General features: G+C 40.9%; 1 protein-coding gene across 16 annotated transcripts in view; it reads right to left on the reverse strand.

Annotated features, from left to right (window-relative positions):
- Positions 1 to 16,229, reverse strand: part of LOC137373900 (alpha-(1,6)-fucosyltransferase) — a 904,043-nt gene that overhangs the window by 22,010 nt on the left and 865,804 nt on the right. For all 16 annotated transcript variants that reach the window (XM_068039463.1, XM_068039461.1, XM_068039460.1 and 13 more), the window contains 3 exons: positions 13,445 to 13,691; positions 9,075 to 9,251; positions 4,671 to 4,821 (listed from right to left, as the gene is read on the reverse strand). In XM_068039463.1, coding sequence (XP_067895564.1) covers positions 4,671 to 4,821; positions 9,075 to 9,251; positions 13,445 to 13,691 — 575 coding nt within the window. The remainder of the gene's footprint in view (positions 1 to 4,670; positions 4,822 to 9,074; positions 9,252 to 13,444; positions 13,692 to 16,229) is intronic.

Consider the following 16,229-nt stretch of genomic DNA (forward strand, 5'->3'; position numbering starts at 1 on the left):
GCATTGTTTACATCTCCCCTATAGAAAAATCTAGAGTATTCTTTCTGAAGAAGACCTTTGTCTTTACGCGTTTCTTTTGTCTTTCCTAAGACAGCCCTATTGAGAGTATACATTTTATATTTAAATATTTTCTCAGACCTGACAGGAATATTAGTGCCATATTTCATTCCTTTTAGGTAGATGTGGTCTAAAAAAATAAAATATTCATTTTTGAAGATTTCTTCGAATAAGAATTGGCATAAATGTGTCTCGAAGAGCAGCAAATCTCATGCTTTAATGAAACTCAGTGCAGCGTTACTGACAGCAATTAACTGTTCAGCAGCATTTCCCCTCGCGTCTTTATTAATTCACTCCCTCTTCCTGAATTTCATTTAATCACCCGCTTTAAATTTGTAATTTGAGAAACTTCAAACATGATTAAAGACTGCTGCAGTTTTTGACTTCACAAAACCATCAAATGACTTGTTTTGCATGTACGTGCATGTACTGTGAATAAATTATCAGCACTCTCATGCTGTTAGATTACTTTAATGCAGCTTCGTGTATGTTTTCTTAAACCATCTATTATGATTTTGAGTTCTCATGTGCATTTTTTCATTCAGTGGCCAGATTACAACATCTAGCAGTGCAGTGTGTCCTTTATGACCTAATATCTGTGCTTCATTGTTTCCCACCCTAAAAGAGTTCATGGACTGGGGGGCGGTGGGGGGGGGGGGGGGGTTAGAAATTATCCAATGTGCAGGTCGGGCTGAAATCTAACACTCACTTTCAATCAGGTGGAAATATTCACATATCAGAGATTTGATGGGTTAAATACACTTTCTAACGGAAGCCTAGTCACACGGACACCTACAAAACAAGTATGATTCATAATTACGGTTCATCTGAGCTCTCACCAGTCCTTCTGCAGTTAGAATAGGCTCTTGGAAAAAAACAAAATCTCGGTAATGTACAATGAATGCTAACAACCCAGATTTCTCAACCTTTCATAATAGAATGCCATTTTGTGCTATATCCTTTAGTAATGGAGCATCATGCATCAGCCACAAGCCAAATATTCACAGAACAACCTCCAGAAACCAATCAGAACTGAACTGCCAGCAAATATGTCCTGCTTCTTTCTGCTAAATGTCTTTTTCCAACACTAAAGACAAGGAGGCCAAAGAAGAAGAAGAACTGTAAAGATATTAAAAAGCAAAAATACAATGGAGTAACATTTGATAGCTTCCGGACAATCTACTGCCACTTTCACATACACCAGTTTGTCAGATTAACAGAACCCTATTTGAAGTGGAAATTATACAATGATAAAATCCATGACGCCTGGAAAATACCTGGGCCTGGAGTTTCTACAATTTGCTCAAACTTGGCCAAACTAGCGCAAAAGGGGATTTTCAAGCGTAAATTAAATGTGGCACAAATTGAGTTTCCACGATCTTTTTCATAGTTTAAAAAATATCGCATTGGCCCCACTCTAGATTGAATTAATCACCATGGAGAATATCCCTAACTGGTGCAGGCCAGTCATCGGATCTCCATCTTCTCAGCTGATGTGCAGTCAACGATAACCAGAGGAGGGCAAAATGGGACAATAGTGAGTAAATATCTCGAAAAACTTTAAAATGTTTAAATTGTATGCGTTTTTTTGAAACATGTTCTTGCACTAATTTAATCACTAGTTAAATATGTTGGACCAAGAAGTTCCTTCTTTTGGGGCACCTAAAGAGAGGGTTTTCTTAGCAAAATTACTGACCAAAGCATTCAGCTTTCTCCTGAGTTTTTGACTTTGGATAGCTCAGGCAGACAGATGCAATTTTTAGCTGATTTTAGCTTTGACAAAGAATACCAGCCCATATCTCATAAAGGAACTTCTACATTTCTATTGGGATCCTAGGAAAGCAGCACTCAATTGAGACTCTCAACCTAATGCACCATTTTCTCCTCATTCTCTTTGAATTTCCCTCTAATCAGAATCAAGGCTAGTTTCTAGATTCTTAGCACATGGTCAAGATTTGTCTTGGCTGAGATCCCCATCTATATAAAAACAATCATCTGCTGGGACCGTGTCACAGGAATTCAGGAATATGATTTTCCATCCATTTGTACGGATTTGGTCACTTCTGTGTTTAATGGTATTGAGATGGATAAGTCTAAGTTTCCTCCCTCAGAGCCCTTCCGCTGCTGAGATGCCTTGGTAAGTAAGCTCCATGTCCTGGTTAGTGTTCTCCAGCAGTGTTTGGTAGTAGCATACTTGCACCAACACATGCTGGAAATAGCAGCAGAGTCTTATCAGAGTTACTGATATTGTATGCAAGACGCGATTACTGCATTCATGAATTGTATATATCTGTCTCAATGTTTTATGTTATGTCAGAGAATTTTATGATATAACATCACTGTGTCACAGCAGGAGTATTTTATTTTGTGGTCCAAATACTTCCTCCATAATGAAAACCATGTCAAAGGCTAGCCAGAAACAAGAGTGAAAGATATCCTGAGCCCCTTTCTGTTGGCAGCAGACTATGAAATTGGAACTCCAAATAATATGCGGTGCAGATTAAAGCCTGAACAGAAACTGCATGATTTGTAGCTGGTGGGGGATGGCGGCATATGATTTTTCCTTCCTCAGTTGCATGCACATTACTTGCGTGCATCAACGCCCCAGCGAGTACTGTGCTGCGACCTGTGATGTGTTTCAAGTACAGAGCAGTGCTCAGTTGCTACTGAATTTTCCCAGCTTGGAGAGCCCTCCCAAATGACATTTGAGAAGAGAAAGGCCTTGATCAGCACTATTTCCATGGTGATGATACAATGATTGAGATGAACAGATGAACTGCTTCCTCATGAATAGAGAAACCCAAAGATGCAGATGCCTGTGGCTTGGGAATAAGTGAAATGTTAATTATCAACCATCCACATGGGAAGTATAGATTTTTTAAATAATGAAGCAGTGATTTTTGAAATCAGGAGGAGTGATTTTAAAACTTGGTACTTAATCCAATTAACTCCAGGAAGATTGCAATTGATACTGCCACCTGAGCCACTCAGGTATACAATTGTCCTGTATTCACTGTCAGGCTGTCATTATTCTTTGGAAAGGACTGGTTCTTGATTGTTGCCCATTAATATCTGGAGTGATTCAGGTTTAGTTAGAGAAACAGAATTGGTGCACCAGAGGAAAACTAAAGTCCTGCAGACAGAATGTGGTTCAGAATTACTTAATGTATCAGTGTTTTTATATTGCACTAAACAAAGTTGTGCTTTATGGGATGCAGTAAATAACAGTTACAAAGAATTCTACTTCTCATTTTTCCATGACCATCCCTGGAGTAAATTAACATTCACTTATAAATCTAACTGCCAATTACACTACAGTAATCTGATTTTATCATGAGCAATTACAGCTTCGAGTGTAATTTACAAAATCACAATTAACTAACTATAAAGGGCCATAATAAAATATTTCCTTGGATGACCTTCACATTACTAATAAGCACAGGTAAGCTGTTATTTGTCATGATAGGTTGGTTGAAGGTACAGGTGACATCAGGGTGTCAGGTTAAATTATGTCAAGAACACAATTTCCTCCTTCCACCAATAATATACTTTCAGTACAACTGAAGTATATCTATTAATTCATCTGAAAATAAATAGCACAAGAACAGCAGAGGGTTACTTCACATTCATCCATTTAATCTCCAGCTTGTAGTCCAGAGATGGAGAATCAGATGAAGCAGTTTTGGTGTCAGTAGACAGGGTACAGATTTTCCAGAAGGAGCAAGCCACATGAATCCTAGTATTGCATTTGCAATTTGAAAAGAGAGGTGACATTTTTCCAAGATACCAAAGCTTCCACCTTCCCCTCAATTAGAACAAGGGAGATGTGATTATGCTTTCTAATGTGTGATGACTATTTGGTCGTTTTGAAGATGTGTCCCATTTTCCTGCTCTCATGCCTTCTTCTTCTTTGGCCTTCTTATCTCGAGAGACAATGGGTAAGCGCCTAGAGGTGGTCAGTGGTTTGTGAAGCAGCGCTTGGAGTGGCTATAAAGGCCAATTCTAGAGTGACAGACTCTTCCACAGGCGCTGCAGATATGCCTGCACAAACCTGTACTAGCATACAAAAGTGATGGGCTAGAAAAGACCAGGTGGCCCATTGAGCCAGCCCCACGCTTACGATGGCTGCAGTATCATGCCCAGACATTTCCTACACCTCCGCCACCATAACAAGTATCCCCTCCATCCCACCGTAGCCCTGTAATCCTGGAATAAGCAAAAAAGAGAAAAATCCAGGTCGAATAAGGGAAAAAAAAGTTCTGAAAAATCCCACTCCTCCCCCTCAGGTGACAAAAACCAGTCTATGAGATCATCTGGACCAAGTATTATCTGGAAGTGCATTCCTGCCATCCCAATGCAGAGGAATGTCAATGTTATCCATGGAGAATTCCATGATCTTCCAGGTGGAAGATTCTAAATGGTATTTGCAGGCCTCATAATGTGACGAAGAACATACTTTGAAAAATGAAGCTTTCACTTGTTACTTTTATCTTTTCCCTGTTTCTACTTGTTGAAATTATTGAGTATATCGAGTGCCTTGGCTGTGTAGAGATGACGTGTGCAAAGATGTTAATTTTTGTTGCTTTCTCATTCATTTTATTTAGCTGTCATACCTGCGATGAGAAGGTACAGACTATGAAGTCTGCCTGAGACAGAAAATGGATGTCTAGAATGACGCCTCGCAGTGAATTCTCTGTGTATCGGTTATGCAGGCCTGCTGACCATGAGATGGAGTTATCACTGATGAATTCATAGTCTGGGTATCTGGAGGGTGGGTGGAGTGGAGAAGAGAGAAAAAAATTACAAAAGTAGATTCACAGGACTTGCCAATCTTCAAACATAATCCATAACTCCAAGCGAAAAACACACTTTATACAAACAGGAAGTAGATGTCCTATATTATTTTGCAGCAACCATCATTTATAATTGGTCCCACAATCATATAGCTACAACTGGAGAAATACCAGTCCAGTTCAGCGAGTATTGTACATTTGCTGACATGTGGCAATTGTTTTTTTTCAAATTTTGACAAAATCAGCTGCCAAGACATGTTTCCAGAACAACTTAACAACCCTGAAGAAAGAATGATTCACTGATGCATCAAAAAGCTAAAGGTCATAAGAGCATGTAGAATGACACATTGTTCAACAGATACTGCTAGCATTATCATGTCAGTGAGTTCATTGGGATTTAAAACCAATAACTGGGCAGAGCTGGATAAAAAAAATCTAGCTAATTGAAAGTAAAAGTCGACCAAGGGTGGAGTATAAGACGATGTCACCAAAAGTCATGTCATAAATTCACTACTAGCTGCTTCACAATCTTGCATTCTTATTACAAATGCCACATTGTTCAATTAATGGGTGCCTGGAAGCAAGATAGGTTGCAATTAAGGACAGAAGGCTTGATTGAAGGAAGCAGTCCAAGAAGCTTGCTGCCCACAATTACTTCTGTAATTTTAGTCGCGATACTTCAATTTGACATATTAGTTTGAGGCTTGAATTTAAGTCATTATAGCTTTTTAAGCAATTCCCAGTCTGAGCTGATGTTGCCAATGAGCTGTGTAAAATTAATGTTTGGGTCCCTGAGAATAAGAACACTGTTGAAATATTCCAACATATAACAAGCAGTTGCAAATATAATAAATACATGTTGACATTACAATGTTATGACAATATAAGCCTAATGCTGTGATTGGATCGACACTGATTCTGCACAATACAACAATCCATTTCTGCCACTAGTAATATTACGTACAGCCTCCATACTATAAACAAACTTTGATATGGTATACATTTCATCACTATTTTCTTAAGATTTGCTGTGTAATCACATCCAATATTAAAACAAATTCCCTCACTTTTACAGAGAGTTTTTTTTTTAAGAAATCTGAAAATGCAAAAAATACATTGACCCAAAGTCATGATATTTTGCATAAAATTAATTGCAGTCTATTATTCTCATAGTCATTCTCTTTGGTCTCTTTTTCTCCTGTGTGTTGTTTCATTCTCTCTTTCCTTCACTTACCTTCTATTTCTCTGCCCCTACTTTCTCTCTGTTGTTTTGTTTTCCCACCTCCCTGTCTTCTTCCTCTTCACATTACAGGGTGCCTGCCCCACCATTTGTTTCTACTTCATCTCTTTTATCCACACTACCAATTGACAGTTGCTCCATATGATGGCTGGTGCATGCTCTGCTTTAAAGTGTATGTGTTGCTGAACTGCTTATGCTATTTTGAAACAGTTGCTAGGTGCTTCCCCGACTCTTTAATATGGTTAATGGGAAACAATAAAACTCTTCAGCTACATGTCCATTTATTAATAACAAGAGTCGTATTTTAAACATAATTAATCCTTCTTTCCAGCAGCCTGGTGACATGTTAAAGCATATGAGGGGAATTTTTTTTTCATTTTTAGTAGTATCTATGTGGGATTCCCTATGTCAATAGGGATACAGATTCCAATGAATAACATTAATAAGTCAGAATTAGATGATACAAACTGAAGGATACTGTACAGTGTTGCTCTTTTACATCTGGTACTTAAGGTTAATGTCAGCCAAGACTTAACTTGCCTCAAAGAGTTGTAAAGAAAATGCCTTTGGTCAGATTTATTATCTAGGGTTTACTGCTCTGTACTCATTAATCTGGCACCACATTGTTCACCTCATGAAAAGAAATGAAGTTTTATTCCAAGGCGAGAATTAATTATTAGGGCAATGTACAGCAAGCTTTCCTCTATATCTAATTATGTGACACCAACCCTGGGACTACTGCTTGAAAAAAAAGTGAAAATATTTTCCATTCCTGGCACCCCAATAAACTAAAAAATCTCCTATGAAACAATGTTTGAAAATGTACTTGTAGAAATATTGAGGCAGGTCTGTCACAATTCAGATGTAGACTTTGTTATTTTAGGAATCTGAGCAGCAGAGCGAGCTGCCCATTGTCCGTTCCAGCAGCAAAGTAGCCCCCGTAATTTTGAGGCCCAGGCTTCATTTGAATTCTAAAGTGTAAGCTGTGGCTCAGTTGGTAGCACTCTTGCCTCTCAGTCAGAAGGTTGTGAATTCAAGCCCCACTTCAAAGCCTTGAGCACAGAATCCAGGCTGACACTTCAGTGAATGCTGCACGGTCAGAGGCATTGTTCTTCAGATGCGACATTAAACTGAGACTGCATTTGTCACCTCGGGGGTATGTAAAAGTACCCATGGCACTATTTTGAAGAATACCAGTGTTGTGCCTTATATTAATCCTTTAACCAACATCACTAAAAAAAACTACCTGGTCATTATCACATTGCTGTTATCAGAAGCTTGCTGTGCACAAATTGGCTGCTTAGCTGCCGGGTTTCCTACATTACAACAGTAACTATGGGCCGGATTTTATTCTGGTGATGGGGGTCCCGGTGGGAGCCGTAAAGTTGGGGGGGGGGGGGGGAGACCCCGCCTCGCCCCTCTGCTGGACCTCCATTGCTATTTCATGGCAGGCAGGCAATTAACTGCCTGCCATTGGGGACACCGTCCCTTTAAAGGACAAGCTCTCGCCTCCAAAGCTGCTGGCCAATCAGACTGTTTTACCTGGCAGTGTCTTCCTGTGGCAGCAGGCCCCTCAATTGGCCTGGGGTGGGAAGGCCGTCCTTATCCTTCCTCATTCTAGACTAAATTCGAAGGTGTTGGGAAGGCAACCGACATTCCACCCCCTGCCTTCCCGTGTAATTTTATGGGCTCCCCTCCACCTCCCTTCCTGCCCCTAAGGGGCCCATAAAATTCAGCCCTATATTTCAGAAGCATTTCATTGGTTGTGAAGGGTGCTATGTAAAAGCAAGTCCTTCTCTTTTATTTCCACTGCTCAACTGAGGACACCAAATTGGTGTCCCAAGGGAGATTGCCGGTTTTAGCCCCGATGAATTAGATCTTGGGGAGGGGGAAGCTGCAGAGTGCTGAGCCCGGACTGGCAGCGGCCCGCACTCCTGCTCCATTGGCCCTCACAATAAAAATCCCTTTCCAGGCTCTCTCCATCTCTAACCCCAGTAAAATTGGCTGAAGCTTTGACCAGTTCTCTCCAAAAATGGCAATTAGGATCCTATGTCGGTCATAGGACCCATATTTGTATTTTAAATGAGTCTCGGTGAGCCACTCTGGCTGCCCCCAGCGGAAGGACTTGGGGGAAAACTGCTGGGGCCAATTGAGAGAACAGAATGGTAGCTTGTGCATCACCGTTTTTGGAGTGCTACTGGCCAGCTTCCACCTGGCAGGAGGCTGGAAATTCAGTCCCAGATGTCACAACTGCAAATTTCTGTGTCGCTTTATATGGTACAAGTTCTGTCTTTATAAAGCTATGTACCTTCCGACGTACCATAAGCAATGTCACAAAAGATGCCACTGGTTCATTTTTTAATCCACCTGCAATAGTCTACCGTAGCTTTTTAACCCCTTCCAGTTTTTCGTCTTGTAATCCCTCCATATCCTTGCCCACCATTGTCTCTGTAGATCTTTTCCACTGCCATTTTATCCCCTGTAACCAGCTCTGCAGTTTTTCTTCTATTCATGTAATTCCCCAAGTAATAGAGAGATAATAAACTTGGGAGAAGTTGGCTGGTCACAGCACAGGGGCACATCAAAATGGGAATTGGATGGAGATAATTATTCTTTTTAAATAATTTCAGTGATAGGCTGAGGATAAAACAAAAAGTACAAATGAACTTTTTGATGACTACTCAATTTAATAGGGACGTGCACACGGATGCCTTTTGAGAAATCACCAGCTCCATCAAGAAGTCATTTTCTATGATTCTGACTTTTTCTCAGATGTCTTTGGGACACCAGGGAATAAAGATGTTTTCCTCAAAGTGTATTCCTTTATACAAACCCCACTAGTTCCCGCAATAAGCTTTCCCCTGCATAAAGTAATTGTCAGAAGCAAAGAGAAGATAAGTGATTTGTTTCCCCCAACTTTTTACTGCTCTTTAACACCTGTGGAAAGTCGACTTTGTAACACACAGGAGTTTGAAGCTGCTTACTTTGACTTAGCTTCCTGAAGTAGGGTAGGGTCATCTGTGGCGAGGTAAACTCGTTTTTTGTCAATCTCAATCTTGCGAGCAAGAAACTTGTAGTGTTCCTCCACTTGTACCATGTATTCTTCAATAGGGTGATAGGCTGCTTCAGTTCCGACTTTGTCTGTGCGTCGTACATGAACACTGGTGAGAATAGAGACAAGAAAGGATCAGTTTTCCCCCAGCTACAAGTCCAGCTTGGTTCCCTGTATTAAGAAGCTGGTGGCTGTATTAGAAACAGCTCAACGTTCACAGGTCAGATTTTGAGAGATTTATTAAGATGGAACAGATGAATTTTAAAAAAAAGCCTTTTGGGCATTCAAAGGAGTTTTGATTATACTTTCCAATAAATAATTTATGAATACATAGCTTACATGACCAAGTAGGAGAATTAGATTCTTAAAAATATAAAAATGCAGAGTGTGGGTTTTAGTGATTGTAATGGGACAGCTATGACCAACAGACTCCTCCAAACATAGGCCAGGGGACCTTGCTGTACATACTTAAGATTTACTAGGGATATTGTAATGTTCTAGAAAACATCAAGAGATAATTACCAACTAAGTAGGTGATTTAACACAGAGAAATCTCAATGTAAATTATCAATATTAAATACTGTATATCAAACGTATTAAACTTACACTATTCTTAAGGGGTAAAGAATGGAAACATGACCTAAATTTTTTAATCAAGAAGGCAAAATTGATGAGGTTCTTATAGCACCATCTGAATAGTCACAATGATCTGTGTGATGATAATTAGGAGATACAATCTGTACGAAACTACTGAAAAGAGATTAAGGAGTTATTTTTGGAAGAAAAATGAAGTATGATTATTTCAAAGTTATTCATGGAATTGACTGCTCAAATAATGCAGATACAACATTCATCATATAAAAGGAGCTTTTCTAATTCCAAATAATAAAAGGGTGTGGACTTGATGCCAAGGTGAAAGGAAGTAATGTGTGTGGATATTGAAGGCGAGAACCTACTTTGTAAGAAAGGGATATTTAGCTCTTTGAGCCAGCTGTATCCAAAAAACTATTTACATTTTACACTGTCAGGAACTCTTCCTAATTAATTTAATTCCGGGAGGAATTGAATAGGGCTGATGTTGGCACTACGGAAAACTCACTCGACCTTCTGATCCATTCCTGCGGGATCCCATCCTGCTTTGAATGTTGCTGAATGATCTCTGCATTTCTGCTTCCTGTGGCCTCTGATTATGCTCTGCTCCACTTGTCATTTAGAACTGATTTGTCACTCTTTGCAGGACTGAGTTGGATTAGGTCCTCAAACTCCCTTTGCTGCTCTTCATCTTGTTAGCTCCTTGTCACCCTATTCCTCTGACCAGCTTCCTCATCTGCACTGATTTTGTAAATTGGACCTTCAACTGCCCTTGGTTATCCACACTTTGTCCTTGATTTCACTGCCACTGTCCTCCCTCCTCTGCTGATCCATTAAATCTACTGGTGGATAATTGGATAATTTCTAACACCTGAAGTCACTACACACCTCCAATCGACCAGGATCAGTCTCTGCTGCCTCATGGTCAACACTCAATTGCTCCTTGGCCCTCTGATCCCACTGTTATTGTGGCCCTTAAACAGCTACAAGATCCACCACATCTTCACGACCAGCCACAAACTTGAATGTTTGCTTGTGGATGTTCTAATCTGGCTCTACCCGTTGACAAGTGGACTACACCCCATCATGGGTTATCAGACTTAAACTTTGAACTATTTCATAAAATCTCTTAACAGCTATGCATCTCAGCTAATCTCTGGCATACTTAGGTGTCTACTTTGGCTGCCTGCTCCAGACCCAAACACAATACTCGCATCTCTCTTTTTTTCCCTCTCCATCTCTCTTGAGCCCTTCCCTTCTCCCCTTCCTGTCACCCAACGATCAACCTTTGATTTCCCCCTCTCAGGTACCTTGACCCCCAATTCTTAGCCCCAATCCACCGCTACTCCTCAACCTTCTTACTCTTTTTCTGCCATCTCAGGCTTGAATCCCACTTGAATAAGCCTACTGTTACCCCCAGTACCTCTCTCGGCATTCTCTGATGGCCAATGAGACTCATGTGACTGTTTCCATACAAGCAGCAGCACCAACAGCCCCACCCTCTTCTCTCACTGACTTTCCCACACAACACAACTGCTGCGGGTTAACCTTGTATGGGTTCAAGGTATATTTTGAAGAGGAAAAAATGTCCGGGCTATGGGTAAAGTACAGTGTTGTGATACTAATTGGATAGCTCTTTCAAAGAGGCGGCACAGGCACAATAGGCTGAATGGCCTCCTCATTCTATGATCTACATGAGTTCATCTCCCCCATAATCTTACATTTAAGCTTGGCTAAGACTAAAGTGAGAGGAGTCCAAGCATTTTGATACTAATGTCAAGTGGCCTGTGTTGCCAGTAAATAATTCTGTCGGTAGAAATCTTTTAGGAATAAATAAAAATATTTTATAAATATTCAAATGTACAGATTTGAAGTGACAGATGAAGATGTTAATGCTAATTGAAATACATCGCCAATTGATATTTATTAATGATCGCACGTCTGACCCTCATAAATTATTCATTCAGTGAGGTGAACAAACCCTGTCGACCAGGGAAAATGAGGCTGATAAAGTGATCAAAAACACCAGAGGGAAATATACTGCACTGATGTTCTTGGTAATTTTGAAAATCAAGACAGCAAAAGCAAACTGCTCAACTTTAATTAGTGCACACTGAAGAAAGCCTTAACTGAAACCTTTTTTTCCCTTTCCTGTTTTCTTCACACACCCCCTCCCCCCACCCCCACCCCGGTCTCCTCTCTGCAATGCGGTTGCATGGCAATGTGCACCCTGTGGAACTTCACTCAGTATGCATGATTCATGTGGGAGCCCTGACTGTGAACACTGGCAGGCAATTCATTGTAGGGGATATCACAGCCTCACAGCCGAGACCAATCCTATTCCCAGTCTCACGTGACAGTCTCGCACACACGCATTTTCAGCAGGGATCACTGGTCGGTGATCAGAAGTGGAAGTGTTCTTTTCCTTCTGTAACTCAAGGCATAGCGGGGCTCATTATAGCAGCACTTTCATAAACCTGGCCGAGATCAGCACATGATTAAATTGGGCATCTTGCTACTCTGTATGGTTCAGCGTTAGACAAGATAAACAGGCTGACCTGGCAGAGAGCATAAACGGCACACTTAAACCAGAATTGTGCTCTGTACAGAATTTCTGCAGAATGAACCTAAAACATTCTAAATTTGTAACATTTTTAATTTGAGGGCATTGAATCATTACATTCAATAGACTTTGCAGGCAAAGACAATTAAATCATACTCTTCAAACAACCAGTGTCTATGTAGTTGCTTGCGCATCCATTGCTACACAGGTGTTTATTTGCATCAAGCACTGTGTATTTGCCGATTTTGTTTTTAACAGGTAACCTTTGAACCAATGGTCAGAATTATTCCAGATTGTCTAGTTAGGCAGCTATTGGTACTAAAATTCAAAGATTGGATTCTGGCAGATTTGGATTTGCAATGAAGAATGGACTCTTCTGATTCTTTTCTAGATAATCTTAGGCCAGGAAAAGAACCATCAAATGCAAACATGGAAATGTTGCAAGGTAATATTGGCTGCTGTTCAGTGAAATGTAACAAAGCACAATGTACTCCTGCCAGATTGCTTTTTTTAAAAATAATTTACAGAAGTTTTCGTGTGCACTGAATTTAGAATAGAAGTGGGATGCCTGGTGAAGCTGATAAAAATCTGAAGTCTTAAAAAATACCTCATATAGCCATTGCAATTCAATTGTACAAAATAAAAATAAACATTTGTTTCACTTCCCAAAAAAACAAAAGTTTTTTTAATTGCTGAACTGAATGCAACCAGCCAACAACAACCTGAGTTTGTTAGTGTGACTTTAATGTAGAAAACATCCCAAGATGCTTCAACAGAGACATTGGGAAAATAATGGCTGTTTGGCCCTGACAGAGAGATGAGGAGGCGTGGCCAAAGGCATGGCCAGAGTGCTGGACTTTAAGGAGGGTTTTACATATAATTCCAGATTGGCAGTGCAGTTGTATTGCAGTGCAGGGTGTTGAATGAAGGATGGATACTGAATAAACAGAGTTGGATTCTAAGGGATTTGTTGCTGTATGAGGAGAAAAGGTCTAGAAGACTGCATTGCATGATGATACCATCCAGATGTGATACGATGCAATTCCTTTACAATTTTGCATGGGGTAATGGTACAGCTTTAACAATTTGCCTGACTAGCAGTTGCCCAGTAACGCACATTGTGTTTATGGAGTGAGAAATGTTCCTACCCAATAATTGGATGCCTGAAGCCAAGCTTTCTTGTTGCCTCTTCAATTTCCTTCTCCAACCAAGATTGCGGACGTATCAAATATTTGACGAACTGTGAAACCCACCAGACCGAGGGATCTCCGTGCAGATGGGTTAGTCGACCTGCGAGGTCTTCAGGAATAGCCAAGGGCAGATATGGCGGTCGTGGGTGCAGGCTGTCAACTATAGGCAGTTCCACCACTTGTATGTTTTTATCGTTGGCCTCACCTAGAAATAAAATTTGCATAAATCTGAATTTCAGATGTATTTCATTAAATCACGAAAGGCCAGCTGTACTGAAGTGGTGGGAGTGCGAGGGTGCTTTTAGTGCACAGTGGTTTTGGCTGTTGTGCTGGTACTTTAAGAGTTTGAGAGTGTTATCATTATTCTACTTAAACTGCAGTTAAGCTGTTGCCAAAAGAGCCACAGACCTTCCTTTCAGCTGAATTTAGGGAGAGGAAAGAAGCAAAAGGCAAACAATGTGAAAAAACTATATAAAAATGTGAAAAAATACATCAGCTTTTTTTCTTAAGACAGGTAACAGCAATTCTTCTGGGCAAAATGATATTTATTTCTTAGTAATCTACTGAGATTTAAATTCCAGGAGGCTCATAGTGATGTCAGCACAATTTTAATCCTTCAGAGAAATGGTCAGTGTGCACCCACTGTTTGGTGCTTTCCCGCTATTGAAATGTGCCGTAACACTCACCCTTGCAGGTTAAAAACACATCAAATACCAAATAAATAGTTAATTCCAAATATTGTACTCCAAAGTGTGGCACTTTGTTAGAGATGGAAAATAATGTTAAAATAGAGTAAGGAGGCCAGTCACTGACCAGAGGCCTAAACTTCACAAGCACTTTCTAATCTACAAAGGTCTCTCACTTGAAAGAAATTTGACTTAGTGGCCTTAAAGGGACATTACCTCTCTTTAGTAGCAGAATAACATTAAAAAACATACAGACATAGATACAAACAGAAATAGGTCATTTGTCCAACCAGTTTATATTGGTGATTTACCTTTAATGCATGGGTAGAGGCCAAACATTCCTGACCTTGTGAAGTCATTTTATAGGAGCAATGCCATAGGAGATCCATTTTGAAAATGTTAAATGGATGTACAAGAGTGATTTCCAGGTGTTAATCACATTTCTTGGTTAAGCATTATTTAATTGCTCTGTACACACCAGGAATTAGTCACTGCTTCTTTATAGACTGCCCTACCTTAAATGTTTTTTATGATGTGACTGACCTTTGAAACAAAAATATTAAAAGATGAAAGACTGCAACAATTAAGTATAAATTATTAGAAAGATGTAGTGAACAAAGCCCCTTAACATGTCTATATTAAGTGATATATAACTACAGAGATATGCAAGAAATTTATGTTTAATAGAAGTAATTATTTGCAATGAAAATACAGCCTTTTGACGAAGAAAAATAACAGTTTTTGCCCTTAAACAGCGGGGCCTGGATTTCTACTCTCTATTAAATTGGGTTTTCAGCAAAGTGAACATTCACTTTTTCTTCCCTGCTTAAGAGAGATCCCACCACCAGGGCAGCACAGTGGCGCAGTGGTTAGCACCGCAGCCTCACAGCTCCAGCAACCCGGGTTCAGTTCTGGGTACTGCCTGTGCAGAGTTTGCAAGTTCTCCCTGTGACCGCGTGGGTTTCCGCTGGTGTTCCAGTTTCCTCCCACAGCCAAAGACTTGCAGGTTGATAGGTAAATTGGCCACTGTAAATTGCCCCTAGTGTAGGTAGGTGGTAGGAGAATTGAGGGGATGTGGTAGGGAATATGGGATTAATGTAGGATTAGTATAAATGGGTGGTTGATGGTCGGCACAGACTTGGTGAGCCGAAGGGCCTGTTTCAGTGCTGTATCTCTCTATGACAATGCTGCAAGTATTCAACAGGCAAGTGATGGGGCTTTGTTAATGGGAATTGTGCCAATCAACCAAGCTGCCTTGCCATATCTCACTGAATATTGACACAGGGCAGGATTTTGAGCTCCCACCAAAGCTGAGAGGGCAGGTGGATAGGAGTTAAAAACAGCCCTGCCAGTCGGCATGCCAGTTCCTTTGCTCCATCCTGCCTCTGGGACATTTTTGTGGAGGCAGGATTGCTGGGGGGGCGGGCGGGGGGAGGGAGGCAGTGGTGAACAGCAGGACTGCCCGCCTGCACACAATGGGTAACTAACATGGCTCATTAACAGCCACTTAAGGCCAATTAAAGGAGGCCGTCTGGGATTTTCCATTTAGTCTCCAGGTTCCCGCAGATGATGGAGGCCAGTTCAGGTGTCTAGAAGTGGCCTCCTGGTGGAAAACTGAGAGGCCAATATTCCAGGCAGATGTAGAGGCCTTCCCTGCCTGCCTGGATGCTGCAGCAGCCAAAGGATGCACTGTAGAGGGGCTCCTTCCTACCCGCAACCCCTACACTGGTGGCGTGGCTGCAAAAGCCATATTCTAATTTGAATTTTGAAAAAGCTGAAGAGTGGGTGCCTCCATTTTGAAGTGCCCTCTCCCTCACTTACCTGCTCCTTTCAAGCTGGGAGGCTTCTGATTGGCCCTTCAGCTTTGCAAGCCCGCCCTTTGGCCATTAATTGGCCACCCTGGGGAAATTCACAATGAATGACTGTTTCCCACACGGTGCGGGCTTCTGACCCATATTTCAGCCTGATGGCGGGGTTCAGAAACCCACAGGGAAAATCCTGCTCAGGGTATTTGATACAACAATGTACCATACAGCCAGACTGCGATATAGACAGGT

The sequence above is a fragment of the Heterodontus francisci genome, chromosome 9 (assembly GCF_036365525.1).
Source record: "Heterodontus francisci isolate sHetFra1 chromosome 9, sHetFra1.hap1, whole genome shotgun sequence".
NCBI lineage: Eukaryota > Metazoa > Chordata > Chondrichthyes > Heterodontiformes > Heterodontidae > Heterodontus > Heterodontus francisci.